The sequence below is a fragment of the Chiloscyllium plagiosum genome, unplaced genomic scaffold (assembly GCF_037043375.1).
Source record: "Chiloscyllium plagiosum isolate Xiang-an unplaced genomic scaffold, Cpla_swu_hap1 HiC_scaffold_29, whole genome shotgun sequence".
In the NCBI taxonomy this organism is placed as follows: Eukaryota; Metazoa; Chordata; class Chondrichthyes; order Orectolobiformes; family Hemiscylliidae; genus Chiloscyllium; species Chiloscyllium plagiosum.
Window position 1 is genome coordinate 13,622,171 of NW_028270167.1, and position 26,506 is coordinate 13,648,676.

Consider the following 26,506-nt stretch of genomic DNA (forward strand, 5'->3'; position numbering starts at 1 on the left):
TGAAATAAAGGTGAACTTTAACTTTTTTTGATTTGAAAATTCCAGTACTTTGTTCAAACAGAATCTATTGCCAATGATTATAAATAGTATAATACATACTTTGCTGAAGAGAAAACTAATTTGTAACTTTTTAGTTTTTATTGTTTTTGCTGTCAAATGTTTCTACAGGATCCTGGCATGTAAATGAGTGGATTTTTTGTGAGCCAAATGTCTATGGAAAATCTTATTGTATGGCCAGTCACAGCATGTAACTGCACAAAGAAGAGCTTATGCAATGCTGCAAGTTGTTGGATTAAAAATATTTGATACTTGCATTCAAAAATAACTCTTTTGAGTCACACTGGTTGGGCTGCTGTTTATTGTCATCCTTAACCATTTTGAAAAGATGGTGGTAGGTCATCTTCTTGAGCAATGGTAGTTCCCAAGAAGGTTTATATTTGAATTGAAATGTTAACTGTATTTCTGTCATCATAGATACTGCCAGACCTGTTGAGTTTCTGTAATAGGTCATGCCTCACGAACCTTATTGAGTTCTTTGAAGATGTGACAAAGCACATTGATGAAGGTAGAGCAGTGGATATGGTGTACATGGATTTTAGCAAGGTGTTTGATAAGGTTCCCCATGGTAAGCTCATCCAGAAAGTAAGGAGGTTTGGGATACAGGGAAACCTGTCTGTCTGGACACAGAATTGGTTGGCCCATAGAAGGCAAGGGATGATGGTAGATGGGAAGTATTCAGCCTGGACTTGGTGACCAGTGATGTTCTGCAGGGATTGGTTCTAGGACTTCTGCTCTTTGTGATATTTATAAATGACTTGGATGAGAAAGTGGAAGGGTGGGTTAGTAAATTTGCTGATGACACAAAGGTTTGGTAGAGTTGTGGATAGTGTGGAGGGCCATTGTAGGTTGCAATGAGACATTGACAGGATGCAGAACTGTGCTGATTAGTGGCACCTGAAATTCAACCTGGAAAAATGTGAAGTCATTCATTTTGGAAGGTTGAATTTGCAGAATACAGGGTTAAAGGCAGGATTCTTGGCAGTGTGGAGTAACAGAGGGATCTTGGGGTCATTGTCCATAGATCCCTCAAAGTTGCACCTAGGTTGATAGGGTTGTTAAGAAGGCATATGGTGTGTTGGCTTTCATTAGCAGGGGGATTGGGTTAAAGAGCCATGAGGTTATGCTGCAGCTCTATACAGTCCTGGTTAAACCACATTTGGAATATTGTGTTCAGTTCCGGTCGTCTCATAGGAAAGATGTGGAAGCTTTAGAGAGGGTGCAGAGGAGATTTATCAGGATGCTACCTGGATTGGAGGGCCTGTCTTATGAAGAAAGGCTGAGGGAACTTGGGCTTTTCTCATTGAGCAAAGAAGGATGAGAGATGTACAAGATGATGAGAGGCATAGATAGAGTAGATAGCCAGAGACTTTTTTTCCTATGGCGAAAATGCCTATCATGAGGGGGCATAATTTTAAGGTAATTGGAGGAAGGTTTAGGGGAGATGTCAGAGGTAGGTTCTTTACTCAGAGAATGGTAGGTGTGTGGAATGCACTGCCAGTGGTGGTAGTAGAGTCAAATATATTAGAGATATTTAAGCAACTCTTGGATAGGCACACAGAAGCTAGTACAATGAGCGGTATATAGGTTAGCCTGATCTTAGAGTATGATAAAAGGCAGGCATAACATCGAGGGCCGAAGGGTCTGAACTGTATTGTGCTGTACTTTTCTATGTTCTATGAAATAAATTCAGAATACTTGGCTGAATTTCAAAAGCTTCAAAGCCACTCATTTTAGCCAAAGGATTGCTGAGTTCATGCTGTGATTGTTTTAAGAAACTATTAGAGGATTAGTTGTTTTTGATGTGCTCAGTGATACAAGTTTTTTTTTACATTTGATTAACACCTCTAAGTGCATGGGTATTACATTGTTCTGGGTTTGTTGAGTTGAGAGACTTCTTGACTCAGTCTTCCTCCCTCAACGATAAAAACCCAGTCCCAAGCATTGGTATGCTCCATTTTGGGAAGTATCACACAGAGCTTACCCTTGACCTTTATATGCAATTCATTTCCAATGACAATTGCTAGATCATGATCAGAAATAGAAACTCTTGCAGATTTTTCCCTCCCTGACCCAAGGCCTGTACGATAAATTGTTACAGTTTTATTGCCCGTTGAGGCCAGTTTTCTTAGCAGAGTTTGAAATTGCAACCTTTGACTAATGTAGGTGATTTGCCTGCTACGTTTATGAACTGATTCATTCAGAGAGCTCCTCTTTAAGTTTTTTGAGCATGATAAGATGACAGCTTGACGTTAATATTAAAGTAATTGCACAAAACATTAGAATCTTTAAAGATTTGTTTAATTTATTGTGTTGAAAGGAGTTATAATAAGATAGCAGACAAAAAAAAATTGTTGTGGAGTGGCTGCTGAAACAGAAAAGAAGCAACCTCTAGAGAAACTGGAAGTACAAGTGATATTTCAGCTTTGCATCTGAACAGAGTGCGCGAGAAGCGCATCAGTTATTTTAAGCCTCTACTTTTGATTGAATTACAGTCCATTGGCAAATAGTTTATTATAGGACAGAGGTTGGAAAGGCTATTGCTACATACAACATGTTTACTTTGTCTTCACAATGCCATGGTATTTCCTGAAGCATTCAGTGAGTTAGTCCAGCAAGTAGTTGAACAATGTGAACCATGTTTGGTTCAAAAAAATTGAGTCTGACAAATACATCTCTGCAACTTTAATTAGATGATGAGTTAAAGTGATGACTATTAACTAATACACACTTTTGTTTATTTCAGTTTGATGGGTGGCTGTTTGGTATTTCTTTGGCTGCCAGAATTTGCAAGGAAATTGGGAATAATGTGCTATTTGGATAGTGAACACAAAAATGGGTTATATTCCACCTAGAATAAGATTCAAGCAATAAGAAATTAGCCATACCCTCAATATTTCTCAGCGAATTTTTTTTTGGTTGAGTAAATCATTACAATAAATTCATACTAAATTTGGCAATCTTTTTGCATCCATTGAACAAACGTTGGAATGGTGTCCTATGGTTTCGGACAAAGGTCGTGATAAAGTGTTAAAGCTATGTAAAAGTAATTTGGAAGATGGCACAGCGCACTTATATTGTGTCCAATAAGCTCTCCATATGGACTAAGTACTGTGATTGGTTATGTATTGGTTAATGGTGAGAAGAAGCTGATTTACAGGAATAATCTGTAACCTCAGAATTGAAACTGATCATAAGCCACTGATGGCTGATTTGGATCCTGAATGCAGAGATGAGCTTTGATTTTGACTGCTTATAAATATGACATTAAATACAGACATTTAATGCCATTCTAGATGACTATCCCCATCCAATGAAGCACTTAATAGGGAGAATGTATTTTTCTTTACACATGTGAGCTGCCAGTTACTGCAAGATGATAAAGGTGTGAAACTTTGAGGGAAGTTCATTTCAAGGGTAAATAACAATATCCACGGATAAAGAATTTAGAAGTCAGGCCATTTTTTTAACCTTAAGTTGTCAGTTGATAAATGTTTTGTTAGTGAGGAGCTAGAGTTGTAATTCTGGAAAGGTATGGATCATAGTTGTTATGTTCATGGTCTGTACTTAAGGATGAGTTTGACAAATAGTCTTGCAAAAAGCTACCTTTATGGCAAAGTTAATTAAGGACACAGAGAACTGTGAAGCAGTGTAGAGTTTATCAAATGCTAGTACCATGGAAAAGGCCAGTGAGAGTGCGACAGAGCCTGCACATTGATTTTTCAGAATTTGAAGACAATGGCTTTTCATTGTAATAGAAATTGATTGATGTTTTTCTGATGAATTGAATAACTATTAGCAAAACTTTAGAGATTTTGCATAGCTTAACTGTTGCTTGAAGGTTATGACTGACAGAAAACCTCCATTTTGTTCAGAACCGCTTTCAAATGTCATGATAAAACATGAGTTCACTGTATTATTGTGCTTTGAATAGAACAGCAGAGTGCACAGTACAATTTTAACTAAATGCTAGATACAAGTTGGAGGAAATGTCTGATGTCATAGTGATTATTTTTGTTTATTTATTGTAACGTAGAAAACTAATTGAATTGTTTCTTACAAAACAGCTTAGAATGAGGTTTTCATTGCTGAAGTCATATTTTAGCACGCTTAGTAAACGTAAAACAATCCAGATGGGCAAAGAGTCATGACAGAGTTAGAATGAGAGAAAGAAATCTGAAGTTTAACCAGAATGATGAGATGAAAAAGCATCATATGTAGTTGATGAGACTATTGGGGAGAGTCGTAAAAATGTAATTCTTGCACCTATTTAGTCAAGATGTAAGATGTTTAGTATTGAATTGTTGGACTGCACATGTAGGTTATGTTTTACTCTCCAATGTCAATGAAGAAGCAGGAATTGAGAGGAATCAAATGACTTTACTCCAATACAAGTTGTGCTTTAAATCAATCCAGATCCAGTTCAGAGTCAGACAGGTTCGTCTGATGAAATGGAAAATTTAGTTAAAGGTCAAGGGTAAAACCAGTCCTTCTGGATGTTTGACTCCAGAAAAGAGATACTGTAGTTTAGGAATAGGAAAATAGTGATAAAATAAAATTTATAAATATATGGAAAACAAAATATGCATTTAAGTCTTATAAAATTTTGAACATTGTGTAACATCATCATTAAAGAGGGAGGAATGTACTTGCATCCTCTCTGATCTTTCTTTCACACACGCACACACACGCACACGCACACACAACACATAATATTCACACAGATGAATAAACTGATTCTAGTTTGGTGATGTACGAAGTTTGTGCCAAAAGTGCTAAATTGGGTGAGGATTGAATTCTGCACAGCTTTAGTTTTCCTCTCCTGCTTTCCTTCTTGTCAAATAGCCTACTGACGCAAAGTCAATCTCATAAATAAATAATGTTTTATGTGTGAGGAACTGCTAAAATACTAGTTCCTGTGGAATTAAATTGTTTTTAAAAATTAATGCCTTTGATTTTGTTGGGATAGGGAGAAATTGGTGCAAAGAAAAATTGAAACAACTGTATTGAGTTTGGTAAATTTTATTTTTGAATCTTTCTTTCCCCTTTTTCACATTTGTGCCTATTATAAAGTTAAAAATCACCCGATGAAGGAGCGTCGCTCCGAAAGCTAGTGTGCTTCCAATTAAACCTGTTAGACTATAACCTGGTGTTCTGTGATTTTTAACTTTGTACACCCCAGTCCAACACCGGCATCTCCAAATCATGCCTTTTATAGTTGTCTTTTTTTTCAATTTAAGCTAATGTTGCAGTCAGTTCTGTGGCTAAAGATATAACATTTCACTGATTTAGATTGAATCAATCCAAGATTGATGATTGTGCTGCTAGCTGGTCTCCACTTTATAAGGAAAATCCTTGGACATTCAAAAGGTTATTGGGTGCGTTCATTTGGTAAACATCCACCTGGCACAAAAAGGAACAGGAGCGAGTCTGTTTTCCACATAAGTTTCTTCTCAATACCCTATATGGCATAAGTACAGACCACATTTCCTTTCCACAGACTAGCCCTTTGCAAGTGGAAATTGATTCTAATATATGTGCCCTAACTGTTCCCAATTAATATCAGCCCCTCAATCACAATTCTAGCATCTGCATGCATGCACTCAATTGACACAGCATTTGCAACATTAGCAGGCTGAGTGTAGGGTCAGTCTCAGCTGTAAGATTCTCATTAAAAAATTACATACGAACACATATTCTGCAAAGAAAAATTGCCCCTAAATGGAGTACTTACTGCTATTATCAGTGGAACTAGCAGGAGAACAGGTGAAAAGGAGAGAAATCAATGAAAATAGGTCTGTCTATTTTATCAGGTGTGTTGTTAGTAGTTCCTGGAACAATTCACTAATGATATTAAAATTGTGATCATAACCATTTAAAATATGTTTTACATATTTTAGTTGCAATTCAAAAACTCTGAAAAGTATAAATAAAAGATTCTTGATCCAATAGGAAATAGGCCTATGATTTCAGTATAGTTTTGAAATTGAGTAGAGAGTAGATGGAATTAGTCTTGCATTTCTCGATTTAATACTTTTCAATGACACCATAAAAATGATATAACATCAAGAGACTTCTCCTTGATATACTCGATTGATGTTGAAATTCTATCATTTTAAAATAAACATGACTAAATTGAGTGAGCAGCTTTATAATTCTAAATGGATTATGATTTTTTTTCACCATGTTAATCAACAGTGGTATAAAGTTACTGTTTACGAGAATTTTCTCTTGCCAATTAAAAACATGAAGCAGTGTCTTCAAGGACTTTGATTATTTTTTAGCGTCCGATCGGAGAGTCCAACAAATAGTGCAAAGCCAGAGTCTATTACAAGTCAACTAGATGAAACATTGGAATTATCTTCCCAAAAAGAGGAATGGGACACTAGGCCTGGTAAGTTGAACATTTAACTTGCAAGCTTATATTCATGACAAAATTGTCTTGCAGTGGCTTCCTGCAATTCCTGATATTGAGTTTAATTGAAGTCAATTAAAACAGAGTTCCTGATATATAAGTGTATGTGTGACTATTCAAGCCTTGTGTTCCAAGTAATATTGCAAATATAGGGCGAACATGTAATTGCTTTCTACTTTGTGGAGATATTAGTCATTTGGTATATAATGTGTAACTTGGCGATATTGTTCATTTTGCACTGCCTGCAAGATAAATTTTTAATTTTGATTTGAATTCTCGAGACCTTGTATAAAAATCCAAGCTGTAATTGGAAAAAATAACTTAGTAAGAAAGTTTAAGCTTAGTATACAAAATTAATTGAGATGATTATGAGCAGCCAGCTGCAGGAGCCCAAGGTGAAAAATGGATAATGTGGAAGAATTTCCGGTGTTCTCAATAGCCAACTTAATATTGCAGATATAATCAATTACTTAGGCAGGTTGAATTATTAGTTAATTTTTTAAAAGGTAGCTTTAACATTTTTTTTGACTGATACCTCGACAATGTGTGTTTGTTCTACGTTTGCAAGATTGCTTGGAACAATGGATTAAACAGTCATAATAAAGGTAGCTCAGTGAATTGGTATGAATGAAAACAGAAGGTTCCCAGGTAAATCTTTAGTCTGGACTTTATTAGTCCAGCTAACATGGAACTAGGCACTACAATTAGTCTCAGCACCTTTTGGGTTAGGAAGGGGAAGATACTCATGATCACTTATCAAGTGACACCTGTAGGAAGTAACTTGTGCCTGAATGTTTGGTAAGAATGGATTTAACCGCAGTGCCAATCCACTTGGGTGGCCTCCACATGGATGATGGTGACTTGAGTGAGGTGCTAGACCCAATGCCAAGAATCCCTACTGTTGAACATAAAAAGAACATTTTATGAGAGCAGGGGCAAAAGGCAGTTTCACTGATTCCCAGGAGAAGAGCTTTATTATTGAGGCCAAGTTTAGTAAGAGGTGCTCTCCAAGAGGTGCTCATAAATTATTTGAGAGTTTGATAAAATAAATTAGGAAAAGCTATACCCATTTATTGGTAAGCTTGTTACTGGAAAATATAAATATTAGGTGAAAGCAAAATAAAGTCATAAATTGCAAAAGCTTCATATGCAAGTACAGCAAGTGATGAGGAAAGCCAAGAATATGTTATTGTTTATTGTCAGGGAAATTAATACAAAAGTAGAGAGGTTATGCTTCAATTATACAGGGCATTAGTGAAACCACATTTGGAGTACTTTGTACAGCATTGGTCAGGTTATTTCAAAGATAAGTGAATTGGAAGTAGTTGAGAGAAGTTTATGAGACTGATACCTGGAATGGATGGATAGTCTTCTGAGGAAAGGTTGGCAGACTAGGCTTGTATCCACTGGAGAAGAGTAAAATGCAACTTGATTGAAACATTAAACTTTCTGTTGACAAGGTAGATGTAAAAAGAATATTTTAATGTGTAAAAAAAAAAATCTAGAACGAAGAGATCACTGTTTAACAATAGAGTTGTCCATTAAAACATGAAAAAAATTGTTTCTTTCAAAAGGTCATGAGTCTTTTCAAATCTCTCTTTCTCAAAAAGCAGAGTTTTTGAATAATTTTAAGGCAGACTGATTCATGTTAAGTAAGTAGGTGAAAAATTATAGGGTGTAGACAGGAATATGGAGTAATCAGATCAGCCATGATCTTATTGAACGATGGGACAAGCTCGAGCAGTTAAGTGACCTCCTTGTCCTCTGAATTTGAAATCCAATCTGGTCAATTCTTTGGCTAATACCGCTTAACTAATTTATCCTTACATGGATTGTAAGTGCACAATGTATGGAATTCTTTATACATGCAATTTTATGGAGTTAAAAGATATGCAATGAATCAACTATTTAGACATATTGTGACATATTTCCAGGGCAACTAGGATTTGAACCCAGACATTTGAGTACTGAGTCACAATTAAGTAGAATGGATGGCTTTGAGGTATGTAGAGAAAAGGTGTTGGAAATTCTGGAAAGGGTGAAAATAGATACGTCCCCTGGGCCTGATGGCATTTATCCTAGGATTCTCTGGGAAGCAAGGGAAGAGATTGCAGAGCCATTGGCCTTGATTTTTATGTCCTCGTTGTCTACAGGAGTAGTGCCAGAAGATTGGAGGCTAGCAAATGTGGTTCCCTTGTTCAAGAAGGGGAGTAGGGATAACCCTAGTAACTATAGGCCGGTGAGTCTCACTTCTGTTGTGGGCAAAATCTTAGAGAGAATTGTAAGGGATAGGATTTATGAACATCTGGATAGGAATAATGTGATCAAGGATAGTCAGCATGGTTTTGTGAAGGGCAGGTCATGCCTCACAAACCTTATTGAATTCTTTGAGAAGGGTGACTAAGGAGGTGGACGAGGGGAAAGCAGTAGATGTGGTGTATATGGATTTTAGTAAGGCGTTTGATAAGGTTCCCCATGGTAGACTACTGCAAAAAATACGGAGGTATGGCATTGAGGGTGAGTTGGAGGTTTGGATTAGGAGTTGGCTGGCTGGAAGAAGACAGAGGGTAGTAGTTGATGGCAAATGTTCATCTTGGAGTGCCGTCACTAGCGGTGTTCCGCAAGGATCTGTTTTGGGACCATTGCTGTTTGTCATTTTTATAAATGACCTGGAGGAGGGGTTAGAAGGTTGGGTGAGTAAGTTTGCGGATGATACGAAAGTCGGAGGTGTTGTAGACAGTGAGGAAGGATGTGGCAGGTTACAGCGGGATATAGATAAGCTGCAGAAATGGGCAGAAAGGTGGCAAATGGAGTTCAATGTAGCTAAGTGTGAGGTGATTCACTTTGGTAAGTGTAATAAAAAGATGGGGTACTGGGCTAACGGTTGGTTACTTGGTAGTGTGGATGAGCAGAGGGATCTTGGTGTCCATGTACACAAATCTTTGAAAGTTGCCACCCAGGTAAATAGTGCGGTGAAGAAGGCATATGGCGTACTGGCTTTTATTGGTAGAGGAATTGAGTTCCGGAGTACTGAGGTCATGTTGCAGTTGTATAAGACTCTGGTGTGGCCATATCTGGAGTATTGTGTGCAGTTTTGGTCGCCATACTATAGGAAGGATGTGGAGGCACTGGAACGGGTGCAGAGGAGGTTTACCAGGATGTTGTGTGGTATGGTAGAAAGATCGTATGAGGAAAGGCTGAGGCACTTGGGGTTGGTTTCATTGGAGAAAAGAAGGTTTAGGGGTGACTTGATAGAGGTGTATAAGATGATTAGGGGTTTAGATAGGGTCGACAGTGAGAATCTTTTTCCACGTATGGAGTCAGCTATTACAAGGGGGCATAGCTTTAAATTAAGGGGGGGTAGGTATAGGACAGATGTTAGGGGTAGGTTCTTTACTCAGCGAGTCGTGAGTTCATGGAATGCCCTGCCAGTAGCAGTGGTGGACTCTCCCTCATTATGGGCATTTAAGCGGGCATTGGATAGGCATATGGAGGATAGTGGGCTAGTGTAGGTTAGGTGGGCTTGGATCGGCGCAACATCGAGGGCCGAAGGGCCTGTACTGCGCTGTATTCTTCTATGTTCTATGTTCTATATTTGGCTCAGTGGCATGGACTCTATCTCTGTTTCAGAAGAAGCCGGAATATTTCATATAAACAAATTAACATATCTCACATGAATTATTTTACATGGTGCTGCATATAGACAATTAAATTCAATTATAATTTAGTATTTTGAAGTGGACAATTTAATTAAGAAGGGATGATCCAGGATAACTTGTAATAAGGCAGAAGATTTAAGCCCTTAAATGACCATTATTTGAACTTAAGGGTGACATCAAAATAAGAAATGTAGAAAGCATTTGGTAAAAGCATAATGGGATTGAAGAACAAGTCGCCAGAAGGTGGATGAAGAAAAGAATGAACTTCTGTTTGTATAATGCCTTTCATAACCTCAGAAGGTTCTGAAGTATTTAGAGTCATAGAGATGTACAGCATGGAAACAGACCCTTCGGTCCAACCCGTCTATGCCGACCAGATATTTCAACCCAATCTAGTCCCACCTGCCAACACCCAGTCCATCTCCCTCCAAACCCTTCCACTCATATACCCATCCAAATGCCTTTTAAATGTTGCGATTGTACCAGCCTCCACCACTTCGTCTGGCAGCTCATTCCATACATGTACCACCCTCTGCGTGAAAAAGTTGCCCCTGAGGTCTCTTTTATATCTTTCCCCTCTAACCCTAAATCTATGCCCTCTAGTTCTGGACTCCTCGAGCCCAGGGAAAATACTTGGTCTATTTATCCTATCCATGCCCCTCATAATTTTGTAAACCTCTATAAGGTCAGCCCTCAGCCTCTGACGCTCCAGGGAATACAGCCCCAGCCTGTTCAGCCTCTCCCTGTAGCCCAGATCCTCCAACCCTGGTAACATCCTTGTGAATCTTTTCTGAACCCTTTCAAGTTTCACAACATCTTTCCGATAGGAAGGAGACCAGAATTGCACGCAATATTCCAACAGTGACCTAACCAATGTCCTGTACAGCTGCAACATGACCTCCCAACTCCTGTACTCAATACTCTGACCAATAAAGGAAAGCATACCAAATGCCTTCTTCACTGTCCTATCTACCTGCGACTCCACTTTCAAGAAGCTTTGAACCTGCACTCCAAAGTCTCTTTGTTCAGCAACACTCCCTAGGACCTTACCATTAAGTGTATAAGTCCTGCTAAGATTTGCTTTCCCAAAATGCAGCACCTCGCATTTATCTGAATTAAACTCCATCTTCACTTCTCAGCCCATTGGCCCATCTGGTCCAGATCCTGTTGTAATCTGAGGTAACCCTCTTCGCTGTCCACTACACCTCCAATTTTGGTGTCATCTGCAAACTTACTAACTGTACCTCTTATGCTCGCATCCAAATCATTTATGTAAATGACAAAAGGTAGAGGGCACAGCACCGATCCTTGTGGCACTCCACTAGTCACAGGCCTCCAGTCTGAAAAACAACCCTCCACCACTACCCTCTGTCTTCTACCTTTGAGCAAGTTCTCTATCCAAATGGCTAGTTCTCCCTGTATTCCATGAGATCTAACCTTGCTAATCAGTCTCCCATGGGGAACCTTGTCGAACGCCTTACTGAAGTCCATATAGATCACATCTACTGCTCTGCCCTCATCAATCTTCTTTGTTACTTCTTCAAAAAACTCAGTCAAGTTTGTGAGACATGATATCCCACACACAAAGCCATGTTGACTATCCCGAATCAGTCCTTGCCTTCCCAAATACATGTACATCTTGTCCCCCAGGATTTCCTTCAACAACTTTCCCACCACTGACGTCAGGCTCACTGGTCTATAGTTGTCTGGCTTGTCTTTATTGCCCTTCTTAAACAGTGGCACCATGTTTGCCAACCTCCAGTCTTCCAGCACCTCACCTTTGACTATTGATGTTACAAATATCTCAGCAAGAGGCCCAACCATCACTTCTCTGTCTTCTCACAGAGTTCTTGGGTACACCTGATCAGGTCCTGGGGATTTATCCACCTTTAACTGTTTCAAGACATCCAGCACTTCCTCCTCTGTGTTCTGGACATTTTGCAACATGTCACCATTTATTTCCCGACAGTCTATATCTTCCCTATCCTTTTCCACAGTAAATACTGATGCAAAATATTCATTTAGTATCTCACCCATTTTCTGAGGCTCCACACAAATGCCGCCTTGCTGATCTTTGAGGGGCCCTATTCTCTCCTTCAGTTGCCCTTTTGTCCTTAATATATTTGTGAAAACCCTTTGGATTCTCCTTAATTCTATTTGCCAAAGCTATCTCATGTCCCTGTTTTGCCCTCCTGATTTCCCCCTTAAGTATACTCCTACGTTCTTTCTACTCTTCGAAGGATTCACTCGATCTATCCTGTCTATACTGACATATGCTTCCTTCTTTTTCTTAACCAAACCCTCAATTTTCTTTAGTCATCCAGCATTTCCTATACCTACCAGCCTTCCCTTTCACCCTGACAGGAATATACTTTCTCTGGATTCTTGTTATCTCATTTCTGAAGGCGTCCCATTTTCCAGCCGCCCTTTACCTGCGAAAATCTGCCTCCAATCAGCTTTCGAAAGTTCTTGCCTAATACCATCAAAATTGGCCTTTCTCCAATTTAGAACTTCAACTTTTAGATCTGGTCTATCCTTTTCCATCACTATTTTAAAACGAATAGAATTTTGGTCGCTGGCCCCAAAGTGCTCCCCGACTGACACCTCAGTCACCTGCCCTGCCTTATTTCCCAAGAGTAGGTCAAGCTTTGCACCTTCTCTAGTAGCTACATCCACATACTGAATCAGAAAATTGTCTTGTACACACTTAAGAAATTCCTCTCCATCTAAACCCTTAAGATTATGGCAGTCCCAGTCGATGTTTGGAAAGTTAAAATCCCCTACCATAACTCCCCTATTATTCAACATCAGGTTATAGTCCAACAGGTTTAATTGGAAGCACACTAGCTTTCGGAGCGACACTCCTTCATCAAGTGATAGTCACCCCAGTCCAACACCGGCAACTCCAAATCATACCCTATTATTCTTACAGATAGCTGAGATCTCCTTACAAATTTGTTTCTCAATTTCCCTCTGATTATTGGGGTGTCTATAATACAATCCCAATAAGGTGATCATCCCTTTCTTATTTCTCAGTTCTACTGAAATTATTTCCCTGGATGTATTTCCGGGAATATCCTCCCTCAGCATAGCTGTAATGCTATCCCTTATCAAAAATGCCACTCCCCCTTCTCTCTTGCCTCCCTTTCTATCTTTCCTGTAGTATTTGTATCCTGGAACATTAAGCTGCCAGTCCGGCCCATCCCTGAGCCATGTTTCTGTAATTGCTATGATATCCCAGTCCCATGTTGCTAACTGTGCCCTGGGTTTGTCTGCCTTCCCTGTTAGGCCCCTTGCATTGAAATAAATGCAGTTTAATTTATTAGTCCTACCGTGTCCCTGCCTGCCCTGACTGTTTGACTCACTTCTGATCTCAGCTGTACCCATCTCAGATCGATCTCTATCTCCTTGGATCCCACCACCCCCTCCCCCCCCCCCCCCCCAACACCACCTTAAATCCTCAAAAGGAGTTCTGGCAAATTTCCCAGCCAGTATATTAGTCCCCTTCCAATTTAGGTGCAATCTGTCCTTCTTGTACAGGTCACTTCTACCCCAAAAGAGATTCCAATGATCCAAAAATGTGAATCCTTTTCCCATACACCAGCTCCTCAGCCATGCATTAATCTGCTCTATCCTCCTATTCCTGCCCTCACTAGCTCGTAGCACTGAGTAATCCAGATATTACTACCCTTGAGGACCTCCTTTATAAATTTCTGCCTAATTCCCTGTAATCTCCCTTCAGAATCTCAATCTTTTCCCCTCCAATGTCATTGGTTCCATTGTGGACAATGACCTCCTGCTGACTCCTCTCCCCCGTGAGAACATTCTGCACCCTCTCTGAGATGTCCTTGATCCTAGCACTAGGGAAACAACACAGCATTCTGCTTTTTCTCTGCTGGACACAAAAACGTCTGTCTGTGACAAAACGTAGAAGATTCAGCATCGATCCTTGTGGCACTCCATTCGTCACAGGCCTCCTTTCTGAAAAACGACCCTTTACCACCACCACCACCATTCTGATCATTGGTATGATAAAAATATAACAGCCAATACGTACAGAGCAAGGTCTGGCAAAAAGAACAATGAGATAAATGACTAGTTGAACTGGTTTATTGGTGTTGATTTTCAATAAAAATGAAAATTAAAAACAATTTATTCGAATGATATTGAAATTTCAACTTTCAGCAAGGCAGCATTCATGACACATTTTTGGAGAATGTTTTGAAAATGCTTTTCTTTGAAGAAAGCTGGCCATTGTTGCAGTATTACAAGCACAAGACACATGGATTAAGTTAAACATTGACTGCCTGTACACATCTAAAATCAGCTACACTTATTGATGGATACCTGATCCATTTCAGTTCACTACCTAGTGCAAACCCACAATGTAAAATGGCTCTGACAAATTCTGTACTTTATCTGGTAAAACGTTTCGTTTTATGGTAAGCCCTGTAGTGGGTCAAGTAGAAATTACTCATTTTCTGCATCTTACTTTGTAAAGAATGGGAACATAAATTTAGCGAAAAGTATTCTAAGAAAGTCACTGCCTTTTAAAATGTTTTTAAATGCACTGACATTTGCAAATGAGGGGTCATCATTTTGATCACTGAGATTGTGATACAAATACATTCTATTAAAACCTGTCCATCCAGCAGAAGACAGCATTCAATCTGCATGGATGTCCATGAATTCTGGAAAATCCCAAGTGAACGATAAGCACTACCTTTGGGAAGATCAATTACTGGATCAACAGGACCAATTGGGGAAGGAAATGGAAGAAGCCAGAAAGATGATTTCTATCTTACAAGTATGAAGTTTTATTTAGCGACTGTTTTCAAAAAAAATCTAATTACAACTGATTTGAAATGTTATGTTTTTTGAGGGCTAAAAATAGTAATTAAAAATACAGTAAAAGTATAATCTAGTTGCAGAAGGATACAAGTATAATATGATCACATAGTTTTTATCTATTTTGGTCTGACCAACTTGTGTCTTTAGCCCATCACTGTGTGGTTGATCATTAATACACTTCAAAGCAGCAAACTGCTGAGTTGTCACCATCACTGCCACCTTTGTAAGTCAATTAAGAATAAATAATAAATGTGACCTGACTAGCTCTACCTAAACCCCGAACATTTTTTTAAAAAATGCCTTACTTATACAAAATCAAAATATGGCAGGTTCTGGTAGTCTGAAATAAAACTGGCTGGAAATGCTTCCCACTTTTGACATCTCTGAAGAGAGAAGCGGGATTAATGTTTTAAGTTGATGACCTTTAATCAGACTTGTACTGTCATTTCTGATGAAGGATTATTAACCTGAAATGAAGAGTCGCATCTAAGCATGTGGCAGCAAACTGATTTTAGGGTCTTCTATATTCCCATACACACACAATGTTACTCTCAGTGCTTGCTGCCCCTTCTCCCTGCCTCTTGGTTTCACAAACTTGCCGTTTGACCCAAGGAAAAATGTAAAGGAGGTGGTGGCACAGCTGTTGATTGTCATAAAATTGGTTCAATAATTGCATTTAAGGAAGGAAATCCGCCAACCTTAATGCTCTTGCATACATGTGGCCACATGTGAACAGCAATGTGGCTGACTCTTAACTCCCCTCTGAGCAATTAGGGATGGGCAATATATGCTAGTGAAGCAAGCAACACCCACATCCCATGAATGAGTAAAAAGAACTAAGGTAAGTATTAGAATAGGGTGGGTGGGGTGATGGTGAAGGGTGCTTGGAGGAAGGGAAATATGGGTGGTAGGTATTGTGGCCAGGTGGGTGAGGGAGGTGGGATGTAATGAAAGTGTTTAGCGTAGTTTGAATGGTTAGATGGTTGAGCATGGTGGTGATGTTTCTGGGTGGTGGGTGAGTCAATTCTGGTAAGGTTATGTTGGTGTAGGGAGAATTTATCATGTCTGGCACTGCTGAGTTGGGGGAAGGGTTTCCAGTCGGGCAGTGTGGGGGTGTGCAATGGCAGAGGCTCAGGAGGAGTAGTTGGGGTGTTCAGTGGGAGTGAGGGTTAAGTTTACTAGTTAACCAGCAGTAGATTTTTAATCATCTAACTTTTACTAATTAAACTTCTAAAAATTAAGTTTGTGAATTAGAAATTTTGATGTTAAAATGAGGGTTCCAGATACCTGGTAATTACGTCAAAATTTTCAATTCCCTGTGCAATTCATGCAGAGTCAGTTGCATTGGGATTTCCTTTTGTCCCGACACACAATTGCAGTGTTTTCTTGCTGTAGCAACTAGCTGGCCATTGAATTTTCTGAGTTTTGATTTTCAGTATAACATTTTTGCTGGAAAAGTGAGCAATGCTTAGATAAATAACATTCAAAAATATCTGGCATGCAAAAGTGCTTAATTTTATTGGAATCAAAATATCAATACATCAATCAAATTTTATTTGCAGAAAGGCTGTTTTGCAAACTTAAGTAAGTTCTACTTGATTTTTGAGTGATCTCCACAATAATCTCCTGTGGCATGAAAATTGTTCATTTAACTTATATATTATGTTACAAAAAAAAAATCATTTAATATTGTTACCCCTGTGAGTGCTTCCTAACGTGAACAGATTCTAATTGTGTAGTAATTGCTGGAGAAACCTGAATGTCTCGAACATTTTGTTATGTGATACCCCACGTTTTATATTGCTGGTTTTGTTGCCAGGGCCTACTGTTGAATGGTTCACTTCCTGAAGACGAACAGGAGGGATCATTTCCACTGTGTGAGCAAGGAGCAAGTGCAGAAGAACAATTGGTATGTGCTGTTTTGCACCTGGTTATACTGTTTGATCTGTCTAGCTTTGCTTTGTTACATGTTTGAAGAAACCATTGATGGTAAATTCTTGTATTGCTTAGGTTATCATCAAGAGTCGTCTAGATCTAAGTATGGATGAATGCAAAGAGATGAAGGTACAAAGAGTGATTACTGTTCATACTAGTTCAAAGTGTTTATGTTTGATGTTTCTGTACGTTTTTCTTTACGTTAGTCAAGAAAGTAGAAAGATTTTTAAGTTGTGATTTGTTTCGCTAGAGCTGAAAAATTTGAAGTGCTTCTTTTGAGAACAAGCTGCAGGAACTGGCTTCTGAAATGTGGGCAGTGATTTTAACCTTCAAATATAGATGGCTTTGCTTCAGTCGAGAAGCACAATTTCACATGCTACTCTACTCGCCTAAGTTCAATCTTAACAGAGGGGTGAATGGGATGGTGCAGGGTGTAGAGTAGGACCTGTGGCTGATTTTCTTTCAAATGGCAGATCACACATGAATGGTTTTCAGGAGGTTGCAAGCCTCCACTTATATTTTTAACCCTTTTGGCCAGGTTCCACAGATTTTAAGAAACTTGACAAGTTTAATGGAGGCAAGAAGAAATGGCAGTAAGTGCATTTGCTGTTCTGTTTTGGACTAGAAGTAGCAGTTTATCACCCATCCAAAAGCTTTCTGCTTCCAGCTCTGCAATCACTGAATCAACTCAGTATCCCCTCCAAGCTCTCTTCAACCTTTGCTCATCATCCCACAATCTCTTCTTCCACTTCCAACAAAGAGTCTGATTCCCCAAAAACCCAAGCGTAATCCTTCCCTCCCTGGTTACTCTCTTGGGGTCGTCCGCAGTTTCAAGCTGCAGGCTTTCTCTTCTTTTGGAAAGCCAGCTTGTCAATCAAGCTGCAAGGCAGAAAATCTGTGGAACAAATGTAAAACACATCCACTAGTTGGTGTCTTCCAGGTTTCCCCTCTAGAATTCCTCTCATATTTCAATAGAAACTGCTCACTGACTTGCGGTTGTTACATTTCCAGGTGGTGGAAATGTTGGACAAGTCCAATCACAGAGTGAGACCTGGCTTGATAGACCATAAGTTTACTTTTATTTTCATTAACATGGAAATCAGTCAATGAACAAATCCAAAAGAGTCTGCCGAAGTATTTTAATGCAAGAACATGAAGGTTTCTTGCATAGAAGAAAAATACAAACAATAATGCATGATACAAAAATTCTTTGAAATAAACTCAACAGCAATCTTTCTGACATCCAAACCTCAGTGAATTGGAAGTGACTATTATGTATTTGATATATACTGACCAGCAATACAACTATGCACATCTGGATTCCCAATTATCTACATACGATTTGTAGCTAATCATTATTGGACAACAATGATATAAACAATGCAAGACTCCAAGACATTAGAAAACTCTTAGGAGAAAGTGAGGACTGCAGATGCTGGAGATCAGAGCTGAAAAATGTGTTGCTGGAAAAGTGCAGCAGGTCAGGCAGCATCCAAGGAGCAAGAGAATCAACATTTCAGGCATAAGCCCTTCTTCAGGAATTCTTGAAGAAGGGCCTATGTCCGAAACATCAATTCTCCTGCTCCTTGGATGCTGCCCGACCTGCTGTGCTTTTCCAGCAACACATTTTTCAGATTTGAAAACTCTTGTTTTGCAAGCAGAATGCATCCTCTTGATAAACCTTTACTATAAACTGACATATCTAAATCTTACGAGTGAGAGAGAAAACTGCATCAAGCATCAGATTATTTAATAGAAGTGCATTGGTCTAATGATGATACAACCTAGTGAAATATTAACATGCTGCAGCAAGAAGAACCAAACTCTTGCTCTGCTATTTGCTAGATTTCCAATCTTAGCTTTTTTTTTTATAAAATGGAGGATGGATGTTTCCTCAAGGTTCATGCAGTTTGGGGGATGAGTGGTTAGGCCAGCATATATTGCCATTCCTATTTGGTCTTGAGAAGATGGTGGTGAGTTACCTTCTTGGCCTAGAGTCAGAGTCATTCGGCATAGAAATAGACCCTTTGACCTACCATATCTATGGTGACCAACAAATACCAAATTTCACTAATTTCATTTTACCTACACTTGATCTGTAGCCAACTATGCCCAAGCATTTTACTTGCTCCTCTAGATGCTTCTTAAATACAGCATGAGTACCTGTCTCCACCACCCTCCCAGGCAGCACATTTCAACTTTATACCACCCTTTGGGTGGAAAACGTTTTTCCTCTGAACAACTCACTCCTAATATTTAAACCTGTGCCCACTGGTCTTAGACACATCAGCCATGAAGAAAAGACTCTCATGATCTACTGTATGTAGGCCTTTCATAATTTTTTTACATTTCAAGCAGATTTCCCCCTTCTTCCCGAGAGCCTCTTTTAGAAGGAAAACAAACCCAGTCTATCCAGTGTCTTCTCATAACTGATTCTGACCATCCCAGGCAACATACTGGTGAATCTCCTCTGCACCCTCTCCAGTGCAATCGCGTCCTTCCAATAGTGCGGTGCCCAGAACTGCATTCTCAGGCCCAACCCTAACTTTGTTATCAAACTTGCTGACAAAAATGGTGACATTCTAGTTTGGTGTACTAATCTTTACCTTGTGGAAGCTCAGCGTGAACTCTTGGACACTTGTTCCTACCTCACCTGGACCATGACCCCACATCTGAACATTAAGCCATTGTTGCTAGGACTGTCACTGACCTCAGTACTTCCGGAGAACCCCCCCCCCCCACTGCCTCCAGCCTTATAGTCTTCAAACCCCAGTGAGCCTACGTCTACGTTCTTCCCAAAATCTACAAACCAGACTGCACTGGTAGGCCCATTGCATCAACCTGCTCCTGCTGCATCTCTGGATCATTTCTTCCTACCTTGACTCCATCCCCTCTCCACGTGTCCAGACACTGCCCACCTGCATCCACGATTCCTCTGTTGCCCTTTGCCGTATTTACAATTTCAAGTTCCCTGGCCCTAACTGCCTCCTGTTCACTGTGGATGTCCAATTCCTCTATAGCTCAATTTCCTGCCAGGAGGGACTGAAAACTCTTGGCTTTTTCCTCAACCAGAGGCCTGAACAATTCCCATATATCACCACTCACCTTCGCTTGGCTGAGCTTGGTCTCTCACTGAACAATTTCTCCTTTAATTCATTTCACTTCAGCCAAGTCAAAGGAGTGGCTATGGGCATCCGCACTGGTCCCAGTTAGAGTCATAGAGATGTACAGCATGGAAACAGACCCTTCGGTCCAACCCATCCATGCCGACCAGATATCCCAACCCAATCTAGTCCCACCTGCCAGCACCCTGCCCGTATCCCTCCAAACCCTTCCTATTCATATACCCATCCAAATGTCTCTTAAATGTTGGAATTGTACCAGCCTCCTCCACTTCCTCTGGCAGCTCATTCCATACACGTACCACCCTCTGTGTGAAAAAGTTGGCCCTTAGGTCCCTTTTATATCTTTCCCCTCTCAACCTAAAACTATGCCCTTTAGTTCTGGACTCCCTGACCCCAGGAAAAGACTTTGCCTATTTACCCTATCCATACCCCTCATAATTTTGTAAACCTCTATAAGGTCACCCCTCAGCCTCCGACAGTCCAGGGAAAACCGCCCCAGCCTGTTCAGCTTCTCCCTATAGCTCAAATCCTCCAACCCTGGTAACATCCTTGTGAATCTTTTCTGAACCCTTTCAAGTTTCACAACATCTTTCCAATAGGAAGGAGACCAGAATTGCACGCAATATTCCAACAGTTGCCTAACCAATGTCCTGTACAGCTGCAACATGACCTCCCAACTCCTGTACTCAATACTCTGACCAATAAAGGAAAGCATACCGAACGCCGCCTTCACTATCCTTTCTACCTGTGATTCCACTTTCAAGGAGCTATGAATCTGCACTCCAAAGTCTCTTTGTTCAGCAACATTCCTGAGGACCTTACCATTAAGTGTATAAGTCCTGCTAAGATTTGCTTTCCCAAAATGCAGTACCTTGCATTTATCTGAATTAAACTCCATCTGCCAGTTCTCAGTCCATTGGCCCATCTGGTCCAGATCCTGTTGTAATCTGAGGTAACCTTCTTCACTGTCCACTACACCTCCAATTTTGGTGTCACCTGCAAACTTACTAACTGTACCTCTTATGCTCACATCCAAATCATTTATGTAAATGACAAAAAGTAGAGGACCCAGCACCAATCCTTGTGGCACTCCACTAGTCACAGGCCTCCAGTCTGAAAAACAACCCTCCACCACCACACTCTATCTTCTACCTTTGAGCTCGTTCTGTATCCAAATGGCTAGTTCTCCCTGTATTCCATGAGATCTAACCTTGCTAATCAGTCTCCCATGGGGAACCTCGTTGAAAGCCTTACTGAAGTCCATATCGATCACATCTACTGCTCTGTCCTCATCAATCCTCTTTGTTACTTCCTCAAAAAACTCAATCAAGTTTGTGAGACATGATTTCCCACGCACAAAGCCATGTTGACTATCCCGAATCAGTCCTTGCTTTTTCAAATACATGTACATCCTGTCCCTCAGGATTCCCTCCAACAACTTGCCCACCACTGACGTCAGGCTCACCGGTCTATAGTTCCCTGGCTTGTCCTTACCACTCTTCTTAAACGGTGGCACCACGTTAGCCAACTTCCAGTCTTCTGGCACCTCACCTGTGACTATTGATGATACAAATATCTCTGCAAGAGGCCCAGCAATCACTTTTCTAGCTTCCCACAGAGTTCTAGGGATTTATCAACTTTTACCTGTTTCAAGACATCCAGCACTTCCTCCTCTGTAAAATGGACATTTTGCAAGGTGTCATCATCTATTTCCCTACAGTCTATATCTTCCATATCCTTTTCCACAGTAAATACCGATGCAAAATACTCATTTAATATCTCCCCCATTTTCTGCAGCTTCACACAAAGGCTGCCTTGCTGATCTTTGAGGGGAGAAAGTGAGGTCTGCAGATGCTGGAGATCAAAGTTGAAACTTTATTGCTGGAACAGCACAGCAGGTCAGGCAGCATCCAGGGAACAGGAGATTCGACGTTTCGGGCACAGGCCCTTCTTCAGGAATCATGAATTCCTGAAGAAGGGCCTGTGCCCGAAACATCGAATCTCCTGTTCCCTGGATGCTGCCTGACCTGCTGTGCTGATCTTTGAGGGGCCCTATTATCTTCCTCGTTACTCTTTTCTCCTTAATGTATTTGTAACAACTGTTTGGATTCTCCTTAAATCTATTTGCCAAAGCTATCTCGTGTCCCCTTTTTGCTCTCCTGATTTCCCTCTTAAGTAAACTCCTGCTTCCTTTATACTCTTCTGAGGATTCACTCGATCTATCCTGTCTATACCTAACATATGCTTCCTTCTTTTTCTTAACCAAACCCTCAATTTCTCTAGTCATCCAGCATTTCCTATACCTATCAGCCTTCCCTTTCACCCTGACAGGAATGTACTTTCTCTGGATTCTCGTTATCTCATTTCTGAAGGCGTCCCATTTTCCAGCCATCCTTTTACCTGTGAACATCTGCCCCCAATCAGCTTTTGAAAGTTTTTGCCTAATACCGTCAAAATTGGCCTTTCTCCAATTTAGAACTTCAATTTTTAGATCTGGTCTATCCTTTTCCATTATTATTTTAAATCTAATGGAATTATGGTCGCTGGCCCCTAAGTGCTCCCCGACTGACACCTCAGTCACCTGCCCTGCTTTATTTCCCAAGAGTAGGTCAAGTGTTGCACCTTCTCTGGTAGGCACTTCCACATACTTAATCAGAAAATTGTCTTGTACACACTTAAGAAATTCCTCTCCATCTAAACCCTTAACACTATGACACTCCCAGTCTATGTTTGGAAAGTTAAAATCCCCTACCATAACTATCCGATTATTCTTACAGATAGCTGAGATCTCCTTACAAGTTTGTTTCTTAATTTCCCTCTGATTATTAGGGGGTCTGTAATACAATCCCAATAAGGTGATCATCCCTTTCTTATTTCCCAGTTCTACCCAAGTAACTTCCCTGGATGTATTTCCGGGAATGTCCTCCCTCAGCATAGCTGTAATGCTATCCGTTATCAAAAATGCCACTCCCCCTTCTCTCTTGCCTCCCTTTCTATCTTTCCTGTAGTATTTGTATCCTGGAACATTAAGCTGCCAGTCCGGCCCATCCCTGAGCCATGTTTCTGTAATTGCTATGATATCCCAGTCCCATGTTGCTAACCATGCCCTGAGTTTGTCTGCCTTCCCTGTTGGGCCCCTTGCATTGAAATAAATGCAGTTTAATTTATTCGTCCTACCTTGTCCCTGCCTGCCCTGACTGTTTGACTCACTTCTGTCCTCAACTGTACCAGCCTCAAATTGATCTCTTTCTTGACTATCTCCCTGGGTCCCACCTCTCCACCTCCTGAGCAGCTCTAGCAAATTTCCCTGCCAGTATATTACTTCCCCTCCAATTTAGGTGCAATCCATCCTTCGTGTACAGGTAACTTCTACCCCAAAAGAGATTCCAATGATCCAAAAATGTGAATCCTTCTCCCATACACCAGCTCCTCAGCCATGCATTCATCTGCTCTATCCTCCTATTCGTGCCCTCACTAGCTTGTAGCACTGAGAGTAATCCAGATATTACTACCCTTGAGGACCTCCTTTTTAAATTTCTGCCTAACTCTCTGTAATCTCCCTTCAGAATCTCAACCTTTTCCTTTCCTATGTCGTTGGTTCCAATGTGGACAATGACCTCTTGCTGACCCCTCTCCCCTGTGAGAACATTCTGCACCCTCTCTGAGACATCCTTGATCCTGGCACCAGGGAAGCAATGCACAATTCTGCTTTTTCACTGCTAGCCACAGAAACGTCTGTCTGTACCTCGGACTAGAGAATCCCCTAACACCATTGATCTCTGGGAACCCGACGTACCCCTCGTTGCATTAGAGCCAGTCTCAATAGCAGAAACTTGGCTGTACATGCTATGTTCCCCTGCGAACCCATCACCCCCTACGTTTTCCAAAACAGCATACCTGTTTGAAATGGATATTTCCACAAAAGACTCCTGCACTAGCTGTCTACCTCTCTTACCTTTTCTGGAGTTAACCTATCTATGTGACTGCATCTGAGACTTTCCCCCTTTCCTATAACTGCCATCCATCACATACTGTTGCTGTCTCTCCAACCTATCCATTCAATCTGATAAGATTCGCAGCCAACAGCATTTATTGCAGTTTTAATCCGCAGTAACCTGAAAACTCTCTTTAAACTCCTACATCTGACAAGAAGTACATATCACTCTATTAAAGGCCAGGTTTGCTCCTTCACAATCTACAGACCCAGAAATTAACATCGTCTTATTCCTCTACAAACACTGCCTCAGGTTAAATTAATAGTTATGGCTTATATTTTAAATTTAATCAAGAGACATATCTCAAAAAACATATAATCAAGAAAGTACCCACTCTACTCACTACTGCAGTTTCTCTGTAGGCCACACTTAAAACAACAATTAACTTATCTGATTCTGTGCTGTGAACTTCGCCCAACAGTTCCTCCAAGATCAGTTGTGAATTTCACTGTTTGTTAATTTTCCCAGGTGCACTGGCTAATGAAGGCAAGCATCCATATGCTGCCCTCACCATCCTATCAACTTATGTTGACATCTTCAGGGATCGATGGACTTGTACACCAAGGTCCCCTTGTACCTCAGAATTCCCTTGGAACCTACCATTTATTGCATATATTGATTCCCTTTTTAGACCTCCCAAAATGTATTAGATCATACTTATTAGGATTACATTCCATCTGCTGTTGCCATGGAATTTAGCAGTTGGTCAATATCAGATTAGCCTGAGATCATCTTCCATACTATCAACAACAGCACTAATTTTCATGTCATCTACAAACTTGCTAATTATACCTTCTACATTCACATCCAAGCCTTTAATGTACAAAATTACAAAGGGCAGCACGGTGGCTCAGTGGTTAGCACTGCTTGTCTCACAGCACTAAGGTCCCAGATTTGATTCCAGCCTCGGATGACTGTCTGTATGGAGTTTGCACATTCTCCCCGTGTCTGCGTGGGTTTCCTCCAGGTGCTCCGGTTTCCTCCCACAGTCCAAAGACTTTGTGTTGCAGTCGTTTCGTCCCCTGTCTAGGTGACATCCTCAGGCAGATTCAAACCACTACAAATGGCAGAGGAAAAATCACAGAAGTGCTTCACAGGAGGCTCCCAAGCACTGAGGATGTCGCCTAGACAGGGCACGAAATGTCTGCAACACAAATTCCCAGCTCGGCGAACAGAACCACAACAACGAGCACCCGAGCTACAAATCTTCTCACAAACTTTGAAGTCAAAAGACGTACAGGTTCGGTGAATTGGCCATGCTAAATTACCCATAGTACTCGGTCCATTAGTCAGAGGGAAATGGGACTTGGTGGGTTACTCTTTGGAGGGTCGGTTTGGACTGGTTGGGCCGAAGGGCCAGTTTCCGCACTGTAGGGAATCTAATCTAAATCTAAAATAAAACTGCAAGGGTCCCTGTGGTATGTCGCTGGTTAGGAGCTTCCAATTACAAAAACAACCCTTCACCAACACCCTTTGTCTCTGATTTGAAAGACAGTTTTAGATACCAAGAGCTCTTAGCATTTGGACCAACTTTCCATGTGGGATCTTTTCAAAGACATTATTGAAGTCCATGTAAAGCACATCAACTGCCCAACCCTCATCAATATATTTAGTTACCATTTCAAAAAAACTTTAGTCAGCCAGGATATCCCTCTAACAAATCCACTGACTATCCCTGATCAATCTCTGCCTTTCCAAGTGTTGATTAATTCTGTCCTGCAGAAGTTTTTTCAATGATTTCTTGACCACTGACATCACATTAACAGGTGCAGACATATAGTGTAGGTGGATCTTCAGTGCTGTTTGGGAGAGAGTTCCATGATTTTGACTGAGGGATAATGAAGGATAGATGACATGACTCTGAGTCAGGATAATGTATGGGTTGGAGGGGAAACCTGTTTGTCATGGTCTCCCATGCATTCACTGCCCTGGTCCACCTAAGTGGTAGAGGTCATGCATTTGGAAGATGCTGTTAGAGGAGTCTTGGTGTGTTGCTACAGTTCACTTTGCAGTATCCAGACCAGGAATAGATGGCAGATTTCTTTCACCAAACAATATAAGTGAACTAGATTGCTTTTAACAGCCATAGACAATAGTTTCATGGTCTGTTTTACTAAGGCAGACTTTTTTTAGGTTTACTTTTTACAATTTCTTAATTCAATTCAAATCTCATCTGCTATGATTGGGTATGAATATTAATATGCTGCACAACATGAGGATCAAATTTGCACTTTACCACTTTAATTTCCCGTTCTTTGCTGATTGGGAGCCTGTGTCCTACAGGATGATCCTAGGCCTCTGGGTAACTATTCCAACAACATTACCACTGTGCTACTGAATCTCTAAGACTCTTACTGTGTTAAAATAAGAGGCCTATTGCTAACAGCTTGAGCAAAGCTGATATTGGGCAGACAGACATTAATAAATAAAAGCTGACTTGCTCTTGACCCTCAAAACTGTAGAAGACAA

General features: G+C 40.5%; 1 protein-coding gene across 9 annotated transcripts in view; it reads left to right on the plus strand.

Annotated features, from left to right (window-relative positions):
* Positions 1-26,506, plus strand: part of LOC122540656 (dixin-like) — a 132,184-nt gene that overhangs the window by 79,594 nt on the left and 26,084 nt on the right. For 8 of the 9 annotated variants that reach the window (XR_015751982.1, XM_043676669.2, XM_087976390.1 and 5 more), the window contains 4 exons: positions 6,342-6,451; positions 14,784-14,938; positions 16,802-16,891; positions 16,993-17,046. Coding sequence is in view for 8 of the 9 variants with exons in the window: in XM_043676669.2 (XP_043532604.2) it covers positions 6,342-6,451; positions 14,784-14,938; positions 16,802-16,891; positions 16,993-17,046 (409 nt within the window). In the remaining variant the exon portion in view is untranslated. The remainder of the gene's footprint in view (positions 1-6,341; positions 6,452-14,783; positions 14,939-16,801; positions 16,892-16,992; positions 17,047-26,506) is intronic. The other variant, XM_043676667.2, reaches the window with a different exon arrangement.